The sequence below is a fragment of the Tinamus guttatus genome, unplaced genomic scaffold (assembly GCF_059628265.1).
Source record: "Tinamus guttatus ecotype Peru unplaced genomic scaffold, ASM5962826v1 Tinamus_guttatus_pri_ptg000308l, whole genome shotgun sequence".
NCBI lineage: Eukaryota > Metazoa > Chordata > Aves > Tinamiformes > Tinamidae > Tinamus > Tinamus guttatus.
This window is the reverse complement of record NW_028288842.1, coordinates 5,778,465-5,803,618: the sequence shown is the minus strand read 5'-3', so window position 1 is coordinate 5,803,618 and position 25,154 is coordinate 5,778,465. Positions and strand designations below refer to the sequence as shown.

At 37.1% G+C, this 25,154-nt stretch overlaps 1 protein-coding gene across 2 annotated transcripts; it reads right to left on the bottom strand.

Annotated features, from left to right (window-relative positions):
• Window positions 1-201: 201 nt before the first annotated feature.
• Window positions 202-22,553, bottom strand: SLC13A4 (solute carrier family 13 member 4). 2 transcript variants are annotated; one of them, XM_010217175.2, is made up of 16 exons: window positions 22,455-22,553; window positions 17,486-17,614; window positions 14,803-14,939; window positions 14,082-14,263; window positions 13,420-13,474; window positions 12,174-12,213; window positions 11,445-11,519; window positions 9,792-9,982; window positions 8,380-8,499; window positions 6,749-6,850; window positions 5,693-5,794; window positions 4,487-4,584; window positions 3,090-3,220; window positions 2,566-2,727; window positions 871-1,008; window positions 202-363 (listed from the first exon to the last, which is right to left on the bottom strand). In XM_010217175.2, the coding sequence occupies exons 1-16, from the start codon at window positions 22,551-22,553 to the stop codon at window positions 226-228; spliced, it is 1,899 nt and encodes a 632-aa protein (XP_010215477.2). In that variant the 3' UTR covers window positions 202-225. The 2 variants fall into 2 exon arrangements, with proteins under 2 accessions (XP_010215477.2, XP_088384561.1); XM_088528435.1 differs by having other exon boundaries at window positions 3,090-3,214.
• Window positions 22,554-25,154: the final 2,601 nt, after the last annotated feature.

The following is a 25,154-nucleotide window of genomic DNA, read 5'->3' as shown; positions in this document are numbered from 1 at the left end:
CTAATCTCTGTTTTAAACTCGTGTCTATTTTCAGACCTGAAAGGTTATGCAGATGATCCCCTTGTGGATTTTCTTCATGGTTTCACCTTGACTCCAGGTTTCTTATATATACAAGTTTTCTCTTTTCTTCCAGATGTACAATTTAGACTAAATATTTTGTCCCAACTCACTTTGGTCTGCATGTTTTTGGTAGGTTTGTTTATTTGTTTTCTTTTTCATTACAAATTATGTTTGGCTAGTGATGTTACTGACTGCTGCCCATTCTGGAAATGTATTGAGCTGGAAAAGTCTAATTCCCCATGTGTTGATTGCCACCATGACAACAGCTAGACCGATGAGATTTACACCCAGGCCAGCTTTCACCTGCAAGAAAAAAGGAAATGTAACAGAGCACGACGAATGATGACTTGACCAGAAATAGTCAATGTGGAAAGAAGAAGGCAGAAGGATGCATGGTGAAGAAAGGGCATGAATGAGCCCATTTTGGCTTTCGTAAAATATGCTTTACATAAAATATGTTAGTATATCTATTCCTATGTGCAGTGATAATGTATATTGATTTCTAGAGCCATAAAAATCCCAAAGAGTATTATGTATCAGAATGTATATTGTGGGAGACTTCAAGAGTGATAATCAGACATATATGCAGCTCATCAGGAGCCTTCTCAGTTTCACACTTGGACATCTCACTCGCACAGTCAGAATGGGGATTTATACCACACAAAGGAGGGTAAGTACGGAACTCTGTGACAGATCTCATTTCTTGTAATCTCCCAGCTTCCTCCTTCTCCCAGCACTCCGGTCTGTAGAACAATATATTGATTAAAAAAAAAAAAAGCATGGGAGGATATACCTAATTTCAAGACTCACCATATCTTTAACCTGGCAGTGTCCATAACTGAAGACAATGGCATTTGGAGGATTACCCACTGGCAGCATCACCGCAAAGGATATACACATGGTGACAGGAATCAGGGTATATAAAGGGTTGATTTGCAGGGTTTCTGACTGGAAATAGAGACAGGGAAGAAAAGTTTCACTTAACCATTAAAGGCCACTGCCTGTAATTAGGATGAAAGGACCCTCTCTGCTTTATGTGATGATGATAAGATTCTGCAAATCTCCATTTCCTAGCTTCTAAACCTAAGGGCAGATTCAGTCTTTTTCTTGTATTTTACTATTGGGTAGTGGTAAGTTTTGAAGAGGGTAACTCTCCACAGACTTCTGTTGAGCCATTTCACACTTGAGGAAGGTGTAAGTTACTATTGTTACACCTTCCTTGCTCTTTCTCCCATTTGTTCTCCATGTCATTGTGTTGTTTCTTCTGTTTCTCTTATCACTCAGTGGTCTTTCAGTCTTCATCCAAGAGGGATCACAACAGCCTGACATGAGGAACTCCTTCAGGTGTTGAAGATACTGAAATAGTTGTCTACAGTCCTTCGGAACTATGGTTAGGAAAATTAGGTGTTTGTGGTCCAAACTCATATTACAAGGAGAAAATATTGTTAGAATATTCTTTAGAATAGTCCAAAGAATTATTCTTCCACTTCAGCGGTGGTTAAACTTTGCATTTTCATTTTCATTGCTATGGACTTAGTCTATGCTGTAATGAAAGGGAATGCTAACTTTGTTTCAGAGAGGGAAACATCTGTAGGCTTCTTTTACAGTCAAAAAAGAGAGACTGCCTTAAGATCGCAGATAAGACCATTGAAAGTAGATTACTGCTTTAAATTTCCGTTTAGGAGAGTCTTTCTAAGCTGAGCAGGGATGAATTTGAGTCCATAAGCCATTCTATTGCAATTACTTATTTTCATCTGTCCATATTTTCATATTACCCCAGAGCTGTTCAATGTAGCATACTTCGGGACAACTCAATACAACTATTTTAATAAGGAAACATGATTTATTCTTGGTAAAAAAAAGCTTCTCACTACATACAAGAAATTAAGACAGGTTTCTGTAACTGCTATCCCAGTTTATAGTGTAACTTGTATCTCTTTCCTCTGCCTTTGTCATAAGGTCTCTTGATACTTTCTGTCCCTTACAAGCATCTCTTTGCTTTCTGTGTTGGATGTCAGCATGCCTACCAGGCTGTCTATTTCAAACAAATTTCAGCCTGATATAAATTTCGCTTCTATGGCCTTTTCTTACAAGTAGTTAGTAGGTGTCCACTAACTAATGAAGAACATATTTAAAATAACATTTTGAAGAGTGTTCCAACCCTCAAGCTTTGTATTGGTTTCACCAATACAGCAGCAAGATATTTATCTTGCTGCTTTCCTCATCTTTAACTTCCCTAATATTTAGATTATACTCCCCTTAGGGCAGGAGCTTTATTTTTACTTCTCTTGAAAGGTGCTGAATGCATTTCTTGGTGCTAACATATGCTTTCAGGCATTTTGGCTGGCAGAGTTGATTAATTCTCCTAAACCCCAGACAACAGAGCAGTAGCTTGGGGACTGATGCTGGGCTCCGTGCTCTCAGCCCATACTTAGCCCCCTGAAGCATTCCTGGGAACCTGTCAGGCAACAACAGACTAGAAATGGCATCATTGTTTTTACTCACCATGCTGCATAAAATAGGCAGAAAGATAGTTATAGTGGCTGGATTACTAACAAATTCTGTCACCAGGGACACCAAAATGCAGGCTAGCAGTGTTACAGCCCAGGACGGAAGGCTGCTCAAGGACAACATCTGACGTCCAATCCATGTGGAGAGGCCAGAAGTCTGGAGAAAGGACAGAAATGGAAGCATTATTAAATACATTACCTTTTATTAAATACATTCCCTTTTTTTTTCTTTTTTTTTTGAGGAAACTAGATTTAAGTCCAGTGCCTAATATAATGTTGTCCATAATATAAAAGACACAAGTTTGGTGATAAACAGCACAAGGATCCTGCCTACAGACACAATCTATAGGCAGAAAATCAGAATTGAATAGGCACAAAGCCTGATCCTTTCTTTTACTTCAGCATGTGATCTAGAGTACTGAAAAGTCCAGGTTTCTTCTTTTCATCATCACCTTTTTTTTTCTTTTTTTTTTTCTTTTTTTTTTTTTAAATAGTGTGGCATAAAATCTGATTCTATACCTTGCATCCAGCTGCTAAGGCATATCCACCTCCAACCAACACTACAATCTCCCAGGGCATGGTCTTCTGGAAGTCCTTCCAGGTAATGATTGGATCAAATGTATTAATGTCTGCTGACCTTTCACCTTCTCCTATACCAAAATAAAACAAGTGTGTAACATATATTACACTGTCATTTTTACAGAGATCTCTGCATACTTCACAGCAATAATAATAATGCAAAAAAAAACATGGAATTTATCTCGAGAAATATCTGTGACATAGATGAGAGAGAGGATAGTAGCCTATTTCTCTGAGCCTGAGGAACTACAACATTCTGATTCCAAAAGCTCTAACTTTCCATTGGCAGCTCCGATGATTTGAACAAAGCCTTACGTTTTATAGTATAGGTATTTGACAGAAATTCTTCCTTTACGTATATTTTTGTTCCAACTATCTATAGACTAGAAAGATGGAACTACAGTGGAATTATTTTCCCAAATAAAGGTATTTTCTCTCTTCAGTAACCCATAAAAAAGGCTAATTTATGTGGCCAGGTTTTATGAGAGTATTATTTTTAGATACCTTAGATTTTTTTGAAGTAGATTTTAGATTTTTTTTCCCTTAACTGCTACATGCGTCTCTGTATAAGAAATAAACATAGAATTGTAGAATCACAGAATCATTATGGTTGGAAAAGACCTTCAAGATCATCGAGTCCAACTGTAAACCCATCACCACCATATACAGTTGTAATCTCTAAATAAGACTAATGGAAGGAAGCTGTATTTTCATACATAGCTGCTGAAAGCCTAACACAGGAAACTGATTGATACCTCGGAGCACTATGAAAATGTGAATGTGAAATGACAGTAATTATTATTACCAACAAGACAATGAGAGCTATATTGGCAAAAATTTGAACTTTTTAGTCTATTCATGTCTACCCTCTTTGACATCTACTTGATGAGATTACCAATGAGTTCTTCTATACAGGTAATGAACAAAATATTTACTAAAGTTTATCTTCAGGCAGTTTTCAAAATCTGTCTGTTACAGTTTTCAATATGGAACTGCATTTCAGCCTTTAACAAACCTCTGTCCTAGGTTTTGGTAACTCAGTACAGACCCAGAAGAGATGGTGGTCATGGAAGAGATAAATGCAAGCTCTGTTTTTTGTCTTCTAGATGAGAATACATGATTTAGGGCACCAAAAGGGGATTTGATGTAGGAAAGGATGGTATTGGAGGAAATGGGATTTGTTGTAGGAAGGGATGGCATTGGAGGATAAAAAGGGAAACCTGACCTTCCACAAGACGGAAAAGTCTCTTCTTGGGCCACTTAACAGAGAGAAGAAAAATATCCCTAAAGGTGGTGAAAAAATGTGTCATATCTTGTTATGGCCACATCCCTCTCACCTTTTTCCCTTTTTCCAAATTGTGGCTTCTTTGCTGGAATCAGGAAAAGGAAAAAACCGAGAAATACAGAGACGGTGGCATCCGTCCGGTAGCCTTTTCTAGGAAAGAAACATTAGGTTGTCATAAAAATGTGCTAACAGAGACATTCCCCAACAAGGGATATGGCTCCAAGCAAATCCTAATAGGCAAAGATGTATTTGCACATCTGAAGTCCTAGTAACAATCCTTAAGAAAGCTATCCTTCCATATCAAGGACACCTTTTTTTCCCCCATTATAAAGCTGTCTCCATTCAGCAATTATTAACATTACAGTGAAAAGAAAAACAACCAACAAACCAACCAAAAAAAATGAGATCTATTTTGGTTTATGAAACTATTATCTGAGAGATATAGAAAATATTATATTTATTAGAAGCAAGTAACAGCAAACACATTCTGGGTAAAAGCTCAATAATCCTGAATTGTAAACTGATTCTGAATATTAACTTTAAATAGTTATATTCAAAATGCAGTATTTTGAGGTGTATGAGGTGTGCTGAACTCTAAAGAACATCAGAAAATCCCAATAGTAGAAATTATTTCTCTATCTGAATTAGAACAAAAAGTTAAAATAATTTTATACAGTAGAAACTGAAAGAAAATTTCACTTCATTTGGCCTTTGATAGCCATTGTTCATTACAATTACTTTCAATACAAGTTGCCTGAACATTATTTGAAACAAAAAAGATATAATTTTATGTCACTCTTCTGTCTTATATTTAATTGAAATGGAAATGTTTCTGATAAAACTTACCTTTACAAAAAAATACATTTTCTATCAAAAATTGTTCCTTCAAAATAAAGCTAAAAAAAAACAAGGTTTTAATTTGAATTATAATATAATCTATTCCAAAAGTATTCTAGTGACAGCTTCTCTATGAATGCATTAAAATGTTTTCAGCTTCAGAATATGGTCCTTTTATTATCTTAGAATTTTATTTATTTACCTTTTATAATTAATTCACCCTATCTTGATAAGAAAGAATAGCAGTTTACTGCTGTGTGAACAGAAGTGGTTTTAAGAACAAAACCCCTTAATTTTGAATGAAATTTTGGGGCTTAACCCCCTGGTTAAAAAGTAGCTAATGACATTTGGCAGCCAAAAGTTATTGCAGAAAGTCAGCACAACCAAGACCATATTCTTTTGCTTAGGGAACTTCACTTACTTCTCAAAAAAAGAGGACCATCCTGGTACAAAGCCAGGTTCACGAGTGAACCAAAGCAAGGTCATCAGAATGAAGAAAAACCCAGTCACCATCTCAGGATAGCTAGAAACAAAATGAAAACAACAATAACAAAGTTAGGAATCAAACTCAATATCAGTTTGAAAAACCAAGAGCAAATTACAGAAGTAAGGAATTGGAAACTGGTTTCCAATAAAAGGGGAAAAATGTCTTAAGTAAAATAGAAGAGATGATTACTTTGAAGATTACTTTGAACTAAGTAATTCTCTGTTTAGGTCCCAGCTGATAAGCAACTACACCCAATAAAGAATAAAGCTAAATATATCATTATCTGTATTTACATTTCACTGAATCATGGCAGATTTCTAAAGAAAAATATTTATATATTCTTTTTGTGTAAACTATCATGAGATATGTAAACTATCATCAGATAGGGATAGCATCACTATCAGATGAAATATTGTAACAAGGTAAAGCTCTTGTTACTGTTGCATTGCAAGCATATTCTAGTGCATTTTTCGAAGCCTGTAGAAAGCATAACAGCAGGTGACAATTAAATCAGCACAAATATTTTGAATTAGTGGAATATACAAGATTAAAGGTGGCTAGAAGGTTTTAATATATGATAGATTTAAATGAAATTTGGCTTTATTGTTTCATACTTAGAGATGATAATTCAGATTTGATCATGCTAAAATTCAATGACTTAAAAAATTCAGCTAAACGGCACCAAAATCTTTTGAACAGGGCTGATGTTTTGAAGTATCTTCCTTTTGTAAAATGTAATTCTTGCAAAAAGAACTTTTCAACAAAGATTGCATGCTACCACCAATAAGGATAATCACTCTTTGCGAAGAAAGGAATTCTTAGGATGGGAGATTAGTCTTTGCTAATAGTGAATTTCTGTCCATCAAAATAAGTATGTGATGATTTGACACAGTGCTGACAGGTTAAATATAATCTGCATAAATGAAAAGCAATGCAGAGGACAAAATGAAACTCGGAGAGAAAAATTCCTGCAGAAGAAAGATATTTTACCTAATATTTCCCAGTTTCTCATATTCCTCCTGAATTCTTCTCTCTGACATTTCTTCCCGTTTGGTCTTCTTCTTCTTGCTCACAGAACATGTCTCTTTAAAACTGAAATAGATAGCACAGTAAGATTAGAGAAGATACTCAAATTAAAAGAAAATGTAAAAAAAAAAATCTAAGCAGCAAAATGAAAATTTTAGTAATTAAATGCTATTGGCAGAAGATGTGATTGGGGCAGTTTTAAGGTGGTGACTCTAGCCTTCACTTTGCTTTTCTGGAATAAATTATTTGGTAGGCCTATGGTCATTTTCCCTTGATCTAATCTAGAGTCTGACACAGGGTTTTCGAGGCAAAAAGCAAGTCTGACATGTCGTTCCAGTGGGCCAAGTAACCGTAGGGTGATGAGACTGTACTTTCTAGGGAAAGGACATGCACCAATCACATTACTGGAATTCAATAAACATTATATATAGGAATTAAGTTGCTGTTTCAACATTTTATATGGGTTGCCATGCTTAAGAATATTTGAAGGCAGACCATTGTAGTCAAGCTCCTCACAAAATATGTTCTTTAATGAACTGCATTGAACCAGACTCAGAGATTAAAGAGCCTTGGAATCAAGCAGCACTTCTCAATAAGTCAACAATGCTTCAGTCTCTGGTAATCTTTGGAAAAACGTTAATCAGCATGAGGTCTTGGATGCAATGAGGAATTTCAACGATTATAATTTTTTAAAAATGAGGATCATGTTAGAACCTGTTTTCTCTTAAGATTAGGAAAAAAAAAAAAAAAAAGCCAAAGCCTGATTCGGAACTACAAGGCTTAGGGGACTGAATGAGAGAATGACACACATATTGACCTCTAAATTACCTCTTCAAATCTAGTCAAGGTCAGCAACAAGCAGAAATCATTATCATCTTATATATTGTCCTATGTGGTATAAATTAGTGATGTCAGATGATAAGCTTACGTTTTTAGAGCAAACTAAATTGCATTAAGATTACTTTAATTCAGAGTGTGTCTGCACCATAGTTTAATGCACATTAACTAATCCACTCCAGATGCACACATTTAGTCAATTTTGCTGAGTGTCTTTACAAAGAGAAGACACGGTATAAATGGATTAGAAGACAGAGCCTTTATCTTATTTCATCACTTGAGGATATCCAAGTGATTGGATATTTGGGTATTTGTCTCTGGCCGTGAGTCCTTTCCACTTTAATGGAAAATATATATGAAGTATATTTACCTTTATTTTAACTGTTTATTATTATTATTAACGTCACAGAGTTAGGGAGAAATCTGAGATGTAATTTCTTCTCTTGCACTTATTTTTACTATTGATCTTCTCAGCTGCATTTTTTCAAAAAGCCTTTTTAAAAGATTTTTGATCCGCAGAGGACCACTGTTATATGAGTCAAAAATCGGTGAAATATATAGTAAGGATTTCCATCAGCAATATCTAGGTACTCCACTCACAAGATGCAATACCATATTCTGTTGCCTATACAGCTCTGATCAAGGATCAAGACGGTCTTCTGTAATGGTGCTATATTGATTTCTTTTTTGTAATTTGAGATCAAAAGAACATTTGTTCTGCTTTTGTAATCCATACATTTCTAGTAACCTGAACTCACTTGCATCCCAAGAAGAGCCAGTGCATCCAAAACCAAGTAAGTACCAACATGATGAGTGAGATGGGGAAACTGAATAAAAACCAGGTGCCAAAATTCACCACTTTAGCATTTGGATAGTGACTGTAAAGGAAAAAAGTTGCATAAGAAACTGAAAGGGTAAAAAAACAGATATCTCTAACATGTATGAACACACACACACATGCACACACACACTTACTTATATACATATATAAATCTGTCATGGTACAGTAGAAAGGTTGTATCAGGATGCATTTGTGACTGCACGTGACACACGTACTGAATCCCCTTTCCAAAGAATGTCAATCATCTGACCATGTGTGAAAAAGAGATGAGCAATTTAGTACCTCACACCTTTTAGAGCAGATGGCCTGGGTTGTATAAACAGCTTAAAAAGTCCTTAGTTACCAGAAATGAAATCCTGACCCATCTGAGCTTATCATGAAAACTCTTTTTATTGTCAGTAGAGATAAGAATTATTTTGCCCAGAATTTCTGTGTATCTTATCATGTACTGCACAAATGACAATAGTCTGCTGGGGTCTGACAAAGATATCTGATGTGCATTTCATCAGTCTCATAATAATAAGCAAGGCTTTCTTTGGAAATGCTGTGAAACCCAATCCGTTTTGCTAAGGATGGGTTCCATATTTAATTTCCTTTGCTACCACCATTTCAGGGAGAGAAAAATGGAGGATATCATGGCAGCAGTGGCAGCAACAAAAGATGAGAATGAGATCTGAGCTTAGCGCATGAGGAGATATACCAAGATTCCCACCTCTTTGCTGTCCTGAAGAGGACAGAACTCCTGTCTTCGGGAGTGTTGGGCATATATGATAAAATATTTAGCTGTTCACATAGTTGCTTCCCATCTTTTCTGAGGCAAAGGTGTAAGGTCATGTTTCTAAATTTATTTATTTTTACACTACCTGTCAAAGCAGTGCAAATACCACTAATTGTGTCCTAAGTTCACCATCAGAACTTTCTAGACTTTCTAAGAATGCCTAGAGCTTCCTGAGATAGATTTTTGTGACATTTCTTCCTTAACATACATTTACTTTTGTCTTCTTTGTTATCTTTGCGTGATTTTAGTTAGTGTTTAACTTTCTGGAGTGCTTGCTATCTCTGTGGCAATTAATTAGCAATATCTCAAGTAGTTGCTGAAGAAACTAAAATGTTACCGCATCTTGAGGAACAGTTATCCATTAACCAAATCTCCCAGTTTCTATCATTAGGACATTGGCCTTTATTTATAACTGTAGATAAGAGAAAGAAGAAAATTTCCCTTAAGATAGGCTATCTTAAATGAGTTTCCTAGGATAATAACCCACTTAGAAAGCCTCGGAAGATGTAATGATGCAATTGCCATCCTCACACATTTGCAGTGTCACTTACTTGTTGAAGTGCTCTAAGAATATGAGGCTAGTGGATGTTCCTATGATGGTTGTCAGTCCTCCAATGGTTGCAGCATAGGAGATACTCAGTGAGAGGCATTTACAGACCATGTGGTCATGTCTGGATTGATACTGGTATTTAGTGCTCAAGTCCAGTTCTGTGGGCTTAGGGGGCAGAACCAATATCTGAGCCTGTAAATAGATACATTCACCAAAAAACAGTAGATTATAACGACAGCCCAGCCCACTCTAATGGCAAGACACTTCTGTTTCCAGAGAAACAAGAGATTTGCGTAAGAGGGAGAAAGTTTTTCTTTTTCTTCATGGGGATTATCTGGGATCAGAACTAGAAACCTGCACAGGGGCCTGAAATTGTTTGGTGTGTGGCAGGAATGTAGGACAAATTGTAAGCAGACTTCTGTTCACAGTTTGGCCTTGCTCCACTGGAATCTCAGCTGGATACGATGGCCTTTGTGAGATGCAGAGTAGGAATCTATAATCCTTGAGGCTTATGAGCAGCCACCAAACAAATGCTTGGTGAACTTTATATACTCTAAGAGTCTTTAGTTAGGAAAGGAGTGTTTGGATTGGGGAGAATTTGTGGTAACAGTCTGGGAGATGGCAAGATGGGAGAAAAAGCTGCCAGAAAATGTTGCTCCTAAAGAAGCTTCTCTAGCAGTGACTGGGAAGGGTCCATGTTGGTTAATCAACCTGTTATATTGGAAATAAAGATACAATATTTCAGGCCAATATCACATGCAACCCAAGGCTCTAATTTAGGATCAGACAGCAAGTTAGTCAGGCTTTTTTTTTTTTTTCAATTTCTTAATTTAGATTTGGGTTTGTGCGGTAGGTTCGTCATCCTCATTATAGTATTCCTGCTGAAATCTGCAGACATTAAAAGTGAAGCGAGCTTATAATCTGCAAAATAATCACTGGGTGTGTATGGGAAATGGGTTAGGTATAAGAGGAAATTAGATACCAGGAGCAGAGCATTAGTCTTTTTTGGATTTATAAAGTTAGATTCTTTTTAACTATCAATGCAAATTTGTGTGTCGATTTTAGCCTAGGCTTTTCTGATCATCAGCTTATAACACTAAGATATCCTGTAATTGCAGTCCAGACCACAATCTCTCCTTGGATATACTCAAAAATAGAAGAGGAAATATTATGATGAACTGATGTACTGGAAGATTTTAATGGATATTGAACAAGACAAGAAGGAGCTGGATACTAAGACTACCAAATCCATCTTGAAAAACTGAAGGGTGTAAGCCTGGTTTAGTTCTCAGTAGGGTGTTGAGCACCAGAGATGATTGTTAGTTTTGCATTGACCTATTTGCTGGAGAAGCTTTGCAGAAGCAAGTGGGTAGAACAGTCAAATAGAAGGCTAAACTTATGAACACATAGTTGAATGTAAATGAATATTATGCTAGCCATTGGGAGATATCTTACTGAGATACTGAAAATACTCATGATGGTGGAGTCTAAATGTGGACAAGAACTGGCATAGGACCAAGCCTTGGCCATTCTAAGGTGATGGACAATGATTCTTTGTACAGCAAGTTTCAAGGAAAAAAGTATGAAGCTATGATAAGCAGGTGATGTTCATCTCTGTCCTTTCCCTCACCTGTCCTGGTTAACATCTCCTTACCTGAGGTAGATGCTGCCCGTTTTTGGACTTTACCGTTGCAATAGGGTTGGTTATCATGTGCACACCATTCATATTCTATGGGGAAGAAAATGTCTTTAGTTTAGTCTTTATTCTGTCCCAAGGGACACTTAAATTGCAACTGACTAGCTTTTATAAATCTCACGGATAGTGGCTTTTCTAGAGATCCACTATAATTTTAGTTGCAAACTTTATTTTGAGAAAAAAAAATTTAAAAAAGAGATTTAAAGGTATAGGCCTTTATATTTTAAAATTATATTAAAATTTAGGTTATGGTAAATATTGATACTCCACCATATACTAAAATCCCACAGACCCTTTGCTAGAAGCCATGATTTTTTTAGATGTGTCTGACTGATGAGCCACAGTTGCAGAAGCTGGTAATATTTGACAGTAAAATATAATATCCGAACTTGCAAGAAACACAGAGCCTGTGTGCAATTTGCTGGTCTGCTGGCTGGATCTCAGACATTCTGTTAAAATATAAAACAAACTTTACAGACCATTGTCCCCCATCTTGATCTATGAAACCAGACTGATAGGATAAACACAAAGTAGGACAATCTGTAATATATACTCTCTGCCAGCAGTTACTTCTTCCAGTTGGAAATAAAGGAACCACAATATGCATTGCCGATTGTGGTGTTTTGATGGCTCTTGCTTTACAAGATAGTGTAGCTTGGAAGATACAGATATTACCTATGACAATACCTTAGTGTGCATCAAGGAACTGAAGTCAGTGGTAGAAGCACTAAAAGCAAAGAAAGGAAAACATACTTTAATAAAACCTCCCTCCTTTTTTCTCCCTCAAAAGGCACACACAGCCTGAGTGGGAAATGCAACATCTGTGAAAGAACTAGTATCTGTTGAAACGGCAACGACTACCGTTTTTTTAGTGCCTCTTATGTTGTATTTTGACTAGATACATAAAAAGAGTGATTATATTACATAGTTTTAGCTCTAACTGGGTAGCTATGGGGATTCTACCTCCTCCACATTGCTGATAGTATGCTCCATTCTAAGAATGGGCTCCATTCACAGTATACTGAACACCTGGAAAATGCAACACCATCTGTCTCTTGTTCTACTCTCATTCTTCCTACAACAGCCTCTTTAGTGTTTTCTGAGTGCCTTCCCATGTTGCATTAAAGCTTTCACTAAAATCTATCCTGTGAGGTTTGTGGACCAAGCAAACAATTCATTGAACTTTTACTATGATGTTGAAATCATATTTAATTCCAGAAAATGGAATTAGCTTTTTTTTTTCTTTCAAGCAATACCATCTTAATAATAGACCTATTATGAAATATCCCTTACATACTTTTCAGTAGGGCTTAAAGAGATTAATGGCAAAATGCCTGACTAAGAGTTTGGTTCTATAATGCACAGAAAATATGTCTGGGATAAAGACAGAAAACAGCAGAAGGACTACAGGATAATGCATTAGTCTCCAGATAATAAGAAAACTACTCAGGGCTTCCAAGCTAACTTGCTTTCACAGCTCTCTTGAAAGCTCTTGCCACTTGAGGCTTTCCTATGGGATCCTCTGTAAGTGTCTTCCCTGAGACACGACCTATGGGCACTCCACACTGTGTTTGGATCCTTTTCATCATTGTTTATTCAGGAGACACAAATGAAAATCTGCTGACAGCACTCTTTCACACAGCACAGACACAGACACTTTAAAAAAAAAAAGTGTCACTCAAAACCTGAGAAACATTTCCCTTCCCTCTAAAATGACCATAGTGTTAAAAATAAATTAATACCGGTAAGCTTGAGTGAGATCCAAACCATTACATTAATCCCATTTCTCATACAAGCCTTTGTTGTCAATCACATCTAAAATATTAATTTGCATGCTTCTGTTTGCCCTTCCTGGCTCTAGTCCTGTGTCCATCTCATTGCAACCTGTGTAGGGCTCAAATCTCCAGTCGTGATGTACAGGACTCATTCTTACTCCTCATTGATGAAGATAAGCTCCAGTGAAGCTTGACCATGCTTTTCGCTGAGACCTGCATTGAGAGAAGAGAAGCAGCTTTTGAGGTGAGAACTGAACTGAGTTCCTGGGCCTCAATCTAGAGACACACCATTGAACATGGAGGAGTTACTGCAAACGAAATTTGGGAAGCACTTTCTCAGATAACCTCATTCAGCATTTTACTGTGCTGTATTGACTATTTACGTTCTTCTGACTACCATGCCTATGTATGTGATCTGTCATAATCAATCATCACTATCAATCATCATAAACTATCATGCTTATATGATCTGACACATATATATCGGAAGGAGAAGAGGAAGGAGAAAGAGAAGGAGAAGGAGGAGATCACATCCTTGCCTTCAGATCCCATAGAAATTCTATAACACAAGAGATTATGACATATGAACTCCAGTACGCATCCCAATTCAATCTAAGTAGTCCCCCTAACTCCATCCCTCTCATCACATCTTGAAACTGTGAAAGAAATCACCATGCAAAAAGAAACAGCACAAGCCAACATCTTTTACAGCACAATCAGATTGCTCTGACCTCAGTAGAACTTAAATAATATCTCCCAACAATTCTAGTAATTGGTTAATGAAGGAAGATAGAAAGGAATGGGCAGTATTGGGAAATACCTATTGTTTTGTTTTCTTCAATAATGGTGCTGCCTGCAGTACTGATGACCTCATGCTCCTCTTCAGCATTCACTAGCTCCTGGAGCACTGCCTCCACAATTGGCATCACCATGGCTGTGGTAGATGTGTTGGAAAGCCACATGGATATCACCATGGTACAGCACATAAAGCAAAGAAGCAACCTAGAATACAATGCAATTAAACCTTCTTGAGGCACTTTCATAAATTTTATGGGGCCTCCTTGTCCAACATTTCCTTTAGCCAGTTAATATTTATATTGGATCTTTATTTCTCTATGGATGCCAAAATATTTTTCTGTGTACAGATAAAATGCTGCCTGTACTGAGAACAAGCACAAGATAATGGATCATTGGAAAACCATTGTTCCCATTTGGAAGTTGTTGTGTGAGGTGAGAACTGGTGATTTTCAGGACATTCAGAGTTATTTTAAGAATATTTTCATTTTGTTAAATAACAGGCAACAAGACAGCAAAGACTAATAGGAGAATCAGCAGAAAATGGAAAGCAATGGGAACTGATGAGTTAGAGGTGGAAGAAAGAGAAAATGTGCAAGCTTTCAAACTTTGATAGCCAGTTGGGTTGAAACAGTTGCCCAAAACAAAGCCAACTTTTCCTTATTGGGGGGGAAATTTGAGGTATTATTTTCTGTTTTAAGCTGCTGCTGACAATAGCAAATTACACTGAATTCAAAGACACTCACATGCCTGGCTTTGCTCCAGACATCATGACCATGCGTAGGGCAATTCTCTTGTGGAGATTCCATTTTTCTACAGAAGCTGCCAGACAAATCACACCCATGAGAAGCAAAGTTGTGTTCTTGAAATATTCAGCAGCCACCTGCATTCAGGGCAAGTAGGAAACAATCAATTAGAACAGCAGTATTTACCCTGTAGAGAAGGTAATGAACACAATTTTGCTGTATGAGTAGATGTGGGTTTTTTTCTTTCTGGAAAGAATGATACGGAAAGAATATCAGGGAGCTGGGGAAACTGAAGAATTTATCAGTCAAAATGCTCTTTTTAATCTATTTAATTTGATACTTAAAAATAACAATGCTTTTTATCCACTTGTTAGTGTGTTTCTCAGCTTTGAAAAGACTGAGACCTCCTATTTCTTTGAGTGGGATGTTCTTACATGGAGTTAATCATGTCTAACTAGGTCCAAACTCTAAGAGTCACAAAGAAATTGCACTGAGGTCATCTAATCACATGCTTTTTCATTCTGGAAATGTAATTGATTATATTACTTACGTGTTTTATGTCTTGCTCAACAGTTGGACAAATTGTGGCTATTCTAGAATTTACAGTTTAAAAAAAAAAAAAAAGGCTTTGGCACACCCAATCCAAGTGCCAGTTGTTTTCACAGTGAAAATCCATTTGCATTGTAATAGGCAAAGAGGGCAAACTTTAATTTAAAAGGGATGAGAAAAGATCAACAACTGACATGGGGAAGAAAAACAGAGACCATGCATGGTCCTCCAAGGCAGCGTTCTTGAACATGAGACTTGCAGTGACATCAGCAGATGTTCTGTGAAGGTACTAAGATACTACAAAAGTAACAAAAGAAACAAATGAAAACACACACACACAGACATACACACATGCATGCACGAGTACACTTTCATGTGCAAGCAAACTAAATGGGAAAATTAAAAGCAATAAATGAAAATTCAGACACTAGCCGAGTTTTCTATTTGGTTCTAATGAATTCCTTCACAGCTGCTTCTGGCATATTTTTCCAAAAACATTGGTTCTTCAAATTAAAACTATTATTCTAACCAAACGTAAGCTCCAGCAAATAAATACAATTAAGTTCAGTAGGAGCAACATATCTTCCACTGTCCTAAGTCATTCTTCAACATCTCCACAGAAGTGCAAGAATTACATTAATGGTGTTTTGTGAATGCTTAACAGTACTGCAGTAAGTACATTTATTTGTATTTATTTAAGAAATCCCCATGGTGACCTAAATAGACTTGTCTGTCATGTTTGTGTGCCAGAACTTTTAAATATCAGTTTTCTGGCTTTCTTCCACTAGTTTCTGTTTCATTAACTTTCTTTATTTTCCTGCTATGTTGTCATAAAAAAGGTCTTGAACTGAATGAAAGGAATCTTTTGAGCCAGCAGCACAAAGAATCTGTTGTTTCTCTTTATCCCCTTCACAGTCAATTTGGAGAAACAAGTGAATACTAATGCTCTTATAAACATTCACGTACACACACACAGGGAGCATACAGACTCATGTGCTTAAGCCTCTGTGAGTTATGTTAGGTTTAAACTGCAAGGCAAGAACCATGGGTTTCTATGGCACTCCAGAGCAGCAAACTGGAAATATTGCAGCATCAACAAACTTGCTTGTTTTAAAATATAAGTTTTTTCTGTTGTTCCTAAATCAAATAGTACATTCTCTGTTGCAGTTCCACTGTCATTTAATATAACTCTACATTAAATTTCTCTCAGACTGCCCCTAAATTTTGCATCTTCAGTATACTGTAGTGTTTTGTAATGAATAAGTACTTTACCTTTATGTTAAGGGAAAAAAATTCTGAAAATATTTAACTGTGTTGTTCTGGAAATGAACCTAGTTATATTACATAGCTGTTATACTTTTGGAAGGAATGAAATAGGCCATAAAATTCTTGGTTCATGCTTGACTCTGTTCATTTATGGATATGCCCTGAGCTAGACTGTGTTAAAACAACTTTATGGTTGTTATATATCATTCTGTGTTCCCATCTGCATTTCCAGTCCCTACAAAAAAACTCTGACAACCCCCTCCCAAAAAAGAAGGGAAAAAGACAGGAAAAAAAAAATCTCTGGACAGAATCAAAAATGTTTCTTCACTTACTATGAGTGAAAAAGACATTCAAAAAACTCAAGTAATCAAATCTAGAACTTATCTGTGCAAATATTCCTTTCACCTTAGAACTCATAGCTGTAAGGCAGTGCTAAGGTTAAGGTGCAAAAAAAGGATTAGACTTTCACCGAGATAATGAAATTATATAGCTAGTGTTATGTAGTAAATGCTAATATTGACTTCAAGATACATAACCTTTTGCTTTATATTTCATCTGTAATAATATAGTTGGAAGGAAACTATAATTGCTGTATACATGGTTTTGGAGGAGTAGGAAAGCAGAATCTTTTCATAAAATAGGTATTGAGAAACGTTGGTGATGTACTAGCTGACAGGATGGACACCCCTCTTGGCCATTCCTATGTCTATCTTTCTTTGGTAGAAGAAATGTTTGCCCAAGTTACACACTGTAAGAAGTACATTTCTCTCAGATTCCCTAGTCCTGATAGTCCACTAAGATTTGTTCTATTCGAATAATTGACTGAAATTAAAAAAGAAAATGATAAAAAAGTTTACTCTTGTCTGACCTCACTGGACTTCATGACTCCAAAAAGTGGGTATAGGAAAGCAGGAACTAAGGCCGCTGCACCAAGAGGCACTGCTTCAGATACCCAGTACACAGCTGTCACGATCAGCACATAGGCACATGAGGCTTCCTGTAGGGAGAAATCATTGTGGTTATAAATTATTACCATAACCTGTTGTAGAAGATTTTGTAAATATGTAAAGAAAACTGATCCTGCTAAGGACCAAAAGTGCTTCAGTAGGACCAGATGAGGACCTGATGGGGTGCTTTTATCCAGACCTGAAATGCAGACTGCCAACCTGAAGGCCAATTACAGAAGACGACATTAATGAAAGGTTTTGCACATGAGCTAGGTAAAAACATTGGAAAATTTGTAAGGAAAATACTGATTTTGCGTTCATTGTCCAATTTGGTTGGTTTCCATAATCTAGGATTTACCAGACATTCAACTGTGAGTGCTCGAATTGAGCTTGTGGATCTGTTACTGCTACCCAGAGTTCTGTTCAATTCTGGACAAGCGCAGGAACATGGAGTTTTCAGGATCAGCTGCAACATTGTCATTCACCATAGCATGTCTAAAGTTATACAGTGGCTGCTTCAAGAAATACTCTGAAAGGCTGTTCTTTTTAGACAGTATACAAATCTAAAATGTTCGTTCATGGGCTTTATTTTCTTAATTAGTTTCTAAATACATTTGAAGAAGCTCGGAGACCCAAAGGGCACAGGCTAAAAAACACCAAGTTAATCAAATAAATTTGCTTCTGTCGAAGGTTCTGGGATGGAAAGTCTTGACAGCATCATGCTGAGCATTCATTGTTTGTGAAGGAGAAAAATGGTATCAGCTTCATATGTTACAGAAGCAAACAAACAAACAAAAATCCAGCTAGTCCACAAAAGACTCATTTTTTTTCAGATAGATAGATAGATGTGTCTTTCTTTGTGGCATCCAGTAGAACTCTCTTTAGGCTCAGTTTGTTATGCTTAGAATTCTAAGATTTCCTCTATCCATTGGGGTAAATTGGCAGGTTTATGGAATTAAATACTGATTTATATCAGCTAAAAATCTATCTATTCTTCATCGTTCAGTGGATGTTTCATGTGAACACAGCAAATCTATCGATTCTTAACTCATAATGGCTAGTGTTTAGAGAATTCACTCTTCGTAGATGACTATTTGAACTGTGGTCAAATATAATTGATTTTTGTTTGATTGGATGACTCCCAAATCAAGCAGCTTTCAAGATGGCATGAGCAATTTCAACAAGTCCTTATGCAAACCAGTGAGCCTGTGTGACTATCCATTTGTTGCAATCAGCTTTGCAAAGAAGGTGGCAAAGTCTAAGACTCTACAGTGGTCTAAATTTCTTGGAATGAACTAGTAGCTTTTACTTAAACCCATGTTAATAAATGGTATATTATGTGATGAAAGGCCATGTTATGCCATTTCTGTTTCTTATTAGAGCTCATAGTAATAACAATGCAAACACAGTCTGAGAAAAGGATAGGACAGATTTCAGAGTCATTTCCTCTACTTGCTTGAAAACTATAGCCAGACTCATTCAGAAGCCTGGGTTCAGATTAGCTGCCAGGCTCTGGTCTGACCCATGTTTCAGAAATATGTAACCCTAAACACTTCTGATTCCAGTAACTATCCTCACAAAAATAAGTAAAATCAGAATATCAGGAAAAATAACTTTATTAAATCAAATAATCTCCAATGACTTTAGAGACTGTAAGGAGTGTCTGAAGCGCTACTAGACAGGAGACAAACTAAGGTCTGAATTGCTCCTTCATGATTAGAAAAGCATATTTGAAATTTCAGACCATGCAGAAATATGTACATATTTGTTTCTCTTCCTTACTATTTATGAAAGAGCTGTTTATGTTTTAAACTCACAGCTACATGCTTCACTAGTGCTCTGTAATCAAGTCCTTTAATAAAATGCAGTAAAAGAGTATATTAGAGTTGGAGCTTCATTGCTACCAAGGAAAAATCAGTAGGTTTGCATGGATGAAATCAGAGTTTTGGAGATTCTTTTTCATATTAATGTATTACAGAGCAAGCATTTTATGAAATGATATTTCTCTACAGTTTCAAACTCCATAATGTATTTATATGTATATTTAATTAATAGTTACCAGATCTGCTAAGTATTGGATTGAAGCATTAATTGCATAATACGAATTATTTTTACCCTTCTCCTTTCTTGTACAGTTGAAAATGTCTGTTAACCCAACCTAAGGGCTCAAAGCAGGTTATAGGAAAACACAGTGGAGTGAGCTAGGATAAGATGATTGGAAGACCTACAACCTATCTTCATTTAGTCATTCAGAGGAAAAGAAAAGAGAAGCTGAAAGTAAGCCATGGCTAAAATATTCCTATATTACTTCTGTCACTAAAGCATCTGAAGATCTCAGGGTGGTTCAAAAGAAGAATAAATTCTGGGTTGAATATTTGTCAGATTATAGATGCATTTTGCATATCTTGCATGCAGTTTTGCATATGTTGTGCATGCACAAGCAGTTCACCTAGAGCACATTGCACAGGATTGCATCCAAGTGGGTATGGAATATCTCCAGAGAAGGAGACTCCACAATGTCTCTAGACAACCTGTTCCTATCTAGGCAATCTTTATGAAAAAAGAGGAAGGATAAAGATGAAAACAGGGTAGAAATGCTCCTACATCACTGCTAACAATGAAGAAATAAGAGCAGAATTAGAACAAAAAAAAGACACAGAATTTGGGAAGCACTTTTTTTTTTTTCTGTGTGTGCCAGGGTACACAAGGTAATTATGTGTGTCCCAAACTTTCTGTACAAGCTGTGGATCAGAAAGGGATGAGGAAAGCCGGCAAAAGCTCTTTGATTTATTTTTCAACCCAACCATTACTTTTCATAAACTAGTAGAAAGGCAGCCATGGGCATTATTCATATAAGGCCTGTCTACAAGCAGTACTGAGTCCTGATCCTCCATTTAATGTTTCTTGTCACTACACATGTCATGGTCCTTTGCCATTTCCAGAGTTGTGCTGGTATCATCAAAGAAGCCGTAAGCTGGTTTCCTGCAGAAATACACATATTAACCACCTGATCATCCTCATCCCGAAAAGACAGGAAACTAATACAATTGTCTGATAAATGAAAATTTCAGTGATTTGGCAGTTGAGGAATTTAGTCTTCAGATTTATGAAGTAATCATAGTCAATGGGTTATAACAAAGTAAATACTACACTAGAACACTTGAATAGTATCCTGTCAAGTGAGTTTTTAAGGTTTGGATATGTTCTTAATGGCATTACTAATACTTCTGGATCAATTTCATAGTTATTTTTGACCATTTGTGATCATTCACACTTATGAAAACTGGATATAAAATACCATCTGATAGCTTTTTATATCTCTTTGCAGAAGAGCAACATGAACTGCAGAGTTATAATACACAAGAACCTCTTATGTACAACAGCAGTTCTTGCAGCAAAACTGTCACTGAGCTTCTGTTTCAAAATACATATGATGATATTATAGTTCCCATGGTTATTGAAGGGATTCCTTATTGTTTCCTGCGCCTCTGAATCCAGTACTGAGCCAACATGAATAATGTATTTTAGTAAGGATCACAGAGGATATAGATCATGAAATAGTTACAATGCCATATGGGCATATCAGAGAGAATCTATTCTTATGTCATCCTTCCAGTGAGATGGGGAGATGAAAGACTTTTTAAAAAGGCTTCCATAAAGAGGTGAGACTTGCCGTTCTCTGGAGACAAGTGTGACTATCTGCAACAGCTGGAAGAATGGAAGTCAGGCAAGATTGCAGAGGAGCCTCAGGCTCTGGTGTTACAGTCAGTTGAGCCCTCTCCATGAAAAAGAAATGGAAAACCACAGTAACAGCATAGCCAAGAGATACACACTGAGGTTTAGAGCAGGCAAATTCACCCTAAAGTGCAACATACAATTCCCTAATGTTGGCACATTTCCTTTCCATGAATCTTGCTTCTCTTTCCAAACAAAACTGTACAGTTTTGTTTTTGAAAAATCGTGCACATTTTCTATTCCCTTACACTTCTGTTTGATAGAGCAGTACTATTCATAAATCTTCTGGTACTGGAAAGAAGAATTAACCTTTAGCAGGTTACAGAAAGAAATGGAAATCACTGCACCATTTGGCCAGGTTTATTGCTAGCTCTATGGAATCCACAGCTGAAGGATTTTTAATACCTTGCAAATACTGACAAGTAAAACATCGCCATCTCTAAGAGATAGAAAAACAGTATTATCTTATGCTTTGCAACTCCAGACACAGGCATAAGGAACGGTTAAGGATATGCAGCAACTCCTAAACAGTGTCAGAAATACAAACAAATTCATTCCTATTCCCTGGTCTCTCCCTTTGTGTAATCGGCTATGTCTCTGAGCCATCATATACTAGCCACTGCCAGAGCTGCAATGTTGTGGTTAAGGTGTCTACACTTGATCTAACCTAGTGGAGTCTGTGAACGGTCCTATGTGCCTCTTACTAAGACCTAGCTCCCTGCTGTGCGCTTCTGAATTGCTGTCCTTTATACCCATCCGAAATTGAAAATCCCTCCACACACACTTAAAAATAAAAAATACTTAAAAAAAAATACTTTTCAATACCTCTGCTGAAATTTTGTCATGTTTGTTCTGTTTCCCATCACACAAGCATACTCTTGCAAAAAATAAAAATAATAAATCTATGCCTTAAAATAGAGCCTTGCTTTGCTTCACTCATGGTTCTTCAACTTTGCTTGTGCCATGACTCAAGATGACAGTTATGAATATTCTATGACTTTTATTTCATAGTTCTTCAGATCTGAGTCCCTGATACTTCTAAGAACAGTGTTTACTTAGGTCCTCACCTTTCTTTTTACCCACTCCAGACTTACTCAGCATGACTATCTACTGCACTCTGAGACTTTGTTAAAAGCAAAATGAAAAAGTACTTACACTGCTGGGATATATGAGTGGCAAAGGAAGCAGCAAAAGTGGAATGAGAAAAACCAGCAAGAGATTTCTGGATCTGAGAATTTGCTTCACCATTGCCATACTCCTTTGCTTGAGTTGATTTCTTCTTCGTCAGATACTCCAGTTTCTACTCCAAGTTCTCCTTCACTTTTGCCCAACTAGTCACGTAAAAGGGCTTTCTTATTTTTTTTCTTCAATTTGATATTTTAAAACCAAGATTTAATTATTTTTCTATTAAAAAGACATTCAGTTTAGGTAGGGCTTACCAGCTCATCCAAATGATTATCACAACATAACATGCAGAAGTTTTCAAGCTGGAGCATAGTGATCTCTGGACAATATTTATTTTAGATTCAGAATCACAAGTGTAGTAGTGCTTGCTTCTTATCCCCATGTTTTTGGAGATTTTTCTCTTCCATTGTCTGATTTGCAGTAATGTAGTTCCTGTATTCATAAACAAGGTCGAATATTCCTATAGCGGCTTCCAGTATTTTCTGGTGTTGCTTTCCTTCTTTTTCGTAGTCTGAATGCCTCAAATACAGATTTCTTTTCTGCTAGAAAAAGATTAATACAAAAAAAATTATAGTTCAATGCACACAAACCTACAAGTATTCTTCTTTAAAACAACTTAAAACTTATCGCCTGCTCTATTCAGATTTTCTCTCTTTGCTATACTTCTTTCTCTCTTTGCTATACTTCTTTTGACTTCTAGTTTGAATCTACCTTTACCCTACTTTTGTCTTGAGCTTGGAATTCACAGGGCAGTAATTCCAACACAGATTAGACTGATCTCAAAATAAATGCTTGCTAAAAGCTTCATGCAAATTTAAAACACCAATGAGGAATGTAGAAAGTAGTAGTTGCTCCACCCATTATCCAAAACCCAGTCAGAACGTTTAAGAAAATTAGCAGCCTCCTCTTTCTTACATACCTACACACCCCCCTTCTATTCTTGCAAGCCATCAAAGGGCATGGACAGTGAGTCTCATAGCCTGTTGGTCTGAAAAATGGTCAATGTTGACAGTCTGCATGGGCCACATGGGCCACAGAGCCAAAGGGGTGCATCCCTGTTGAGCAGGAGCGGATTTGGGGCCTGTCAATAGGCTTTGATATCGCGATACCGAAGCCTATCGAGGTGCAGAATTGGACAGGCATCGATTGGGCCCAATCCTGAGAGCAAGCACTCCCTGTCGATGCGCTTTGGTGGCTTGCAAGAGCAGAAGGGGCGCAAGAGTGAAAGGCCCCGGTACCGCTGTTGAGTCAGAGGTCTGGAGGGCTCTGGTCTGTGCCTGAGAACTCGTGGCACATAGCGTGTGGATCCCTGTAAGTGGGTATGAAAATAACACAGCCCCTGAGTGTGTAAACATGGCAAGACATCACCACGTATGAGAGGGATCAATAGCTCTGGGTGTGTTGGCCTAGTGATGTTAGGCAGCTACTAGTCCTCAAGGCCCGTCGGTGTGAAAACCAGTCAATGTTGATAGTCTGCGGCGCTTCCCTGAGCCACATGGGCCTCAGAACCAAAGGGATGTATCCCTGCAAAGAAGGAGCAGATTTGGGGCCTATTGACAGGGAAAAGTCCTGAGTGGTTTTGCTGCCCTGGCAGGCAATTCGTGTCCCTTAAGTATGGGTGGCCATAGCCAAGCCATCTCTGTGCTGCTTCTGTTTGCAGGAGAATTCAGAGTCCAGGTTGCTTAAAGAGCGAGCTGAGCGCAAGCTTAGAGCTGCCCACGCCCCCCTTCCCATGCTTGCGCTGCCTAGATCTCCCTTGGCTGCCGCTGGAGCTTAGAGGCTTTCTCTGAGCTAGGTGTCTGTGCTTACGTTGTGGATGCCTGAAGTTATACAAGGTGAGTTTCCCACACCAAGTGACCCTAGCAGATGCATGTTTCCTGGGAGCGAAGGACAAATGTGGCCATGACAGAACAAAACAACTTAAAATGGAAAAATGGCAAGTAAATTCTGATTTTTTCATTTCAAAAGTAATATCTAGTTGTTCTTTGTGCAAGCTCTAAAAATACTTCTACTCCATGCTCTGCAGCACAATGTTTGCCCAGCCTCTTGAGTTATGCATCACTTTTGTTTTGTTTGCAATAGTTCAATAACTGGCTTTAAGCAGAATATTGCTATGAACCATCCTTTCTGTTGGACTCTTGTAAATGTTACTTCCTAAAGCCAAATGATATTTATTTGAGGTGCAGCAACCTATCTTACTCCTACATATAATTTCCAGGCTAGGAACTGAACACTTGTACTTTTTCAAAGCAAAAGATCAGATAGGAAATGACTGAAGATGATTGAAGATGTTTCTGCATTTAAAAGTTAGTTTTGCTTGTTTTTGATTTTTTTAAGTCACTTTTAATGGAACTGTGGATACAAGCCGTTTTGTTGTGTCAACACTTCTCCCCATAAGGACAGAACTTCATAACTAGTAGGAATCCAATGCACAAATCTAAAATATATTTATTGAAAAAAAAAAAAAAAACAGAAGCCCTTTTCTCTGTATTTTCACACACAGCAGTAATCTTGTCTAAAGAGTGCTCTGAACCACAAAATATACAGCATTATTTTAATTAAGAACAAAACAAAAGTAAACATAAGTTTTTCCTATTTAGAGCTGTGAAGCTACTGGCTGTCTCCCTCCTTCTTGGGAATTAAATCTTCAATTCATATTCCTCCTCTTCA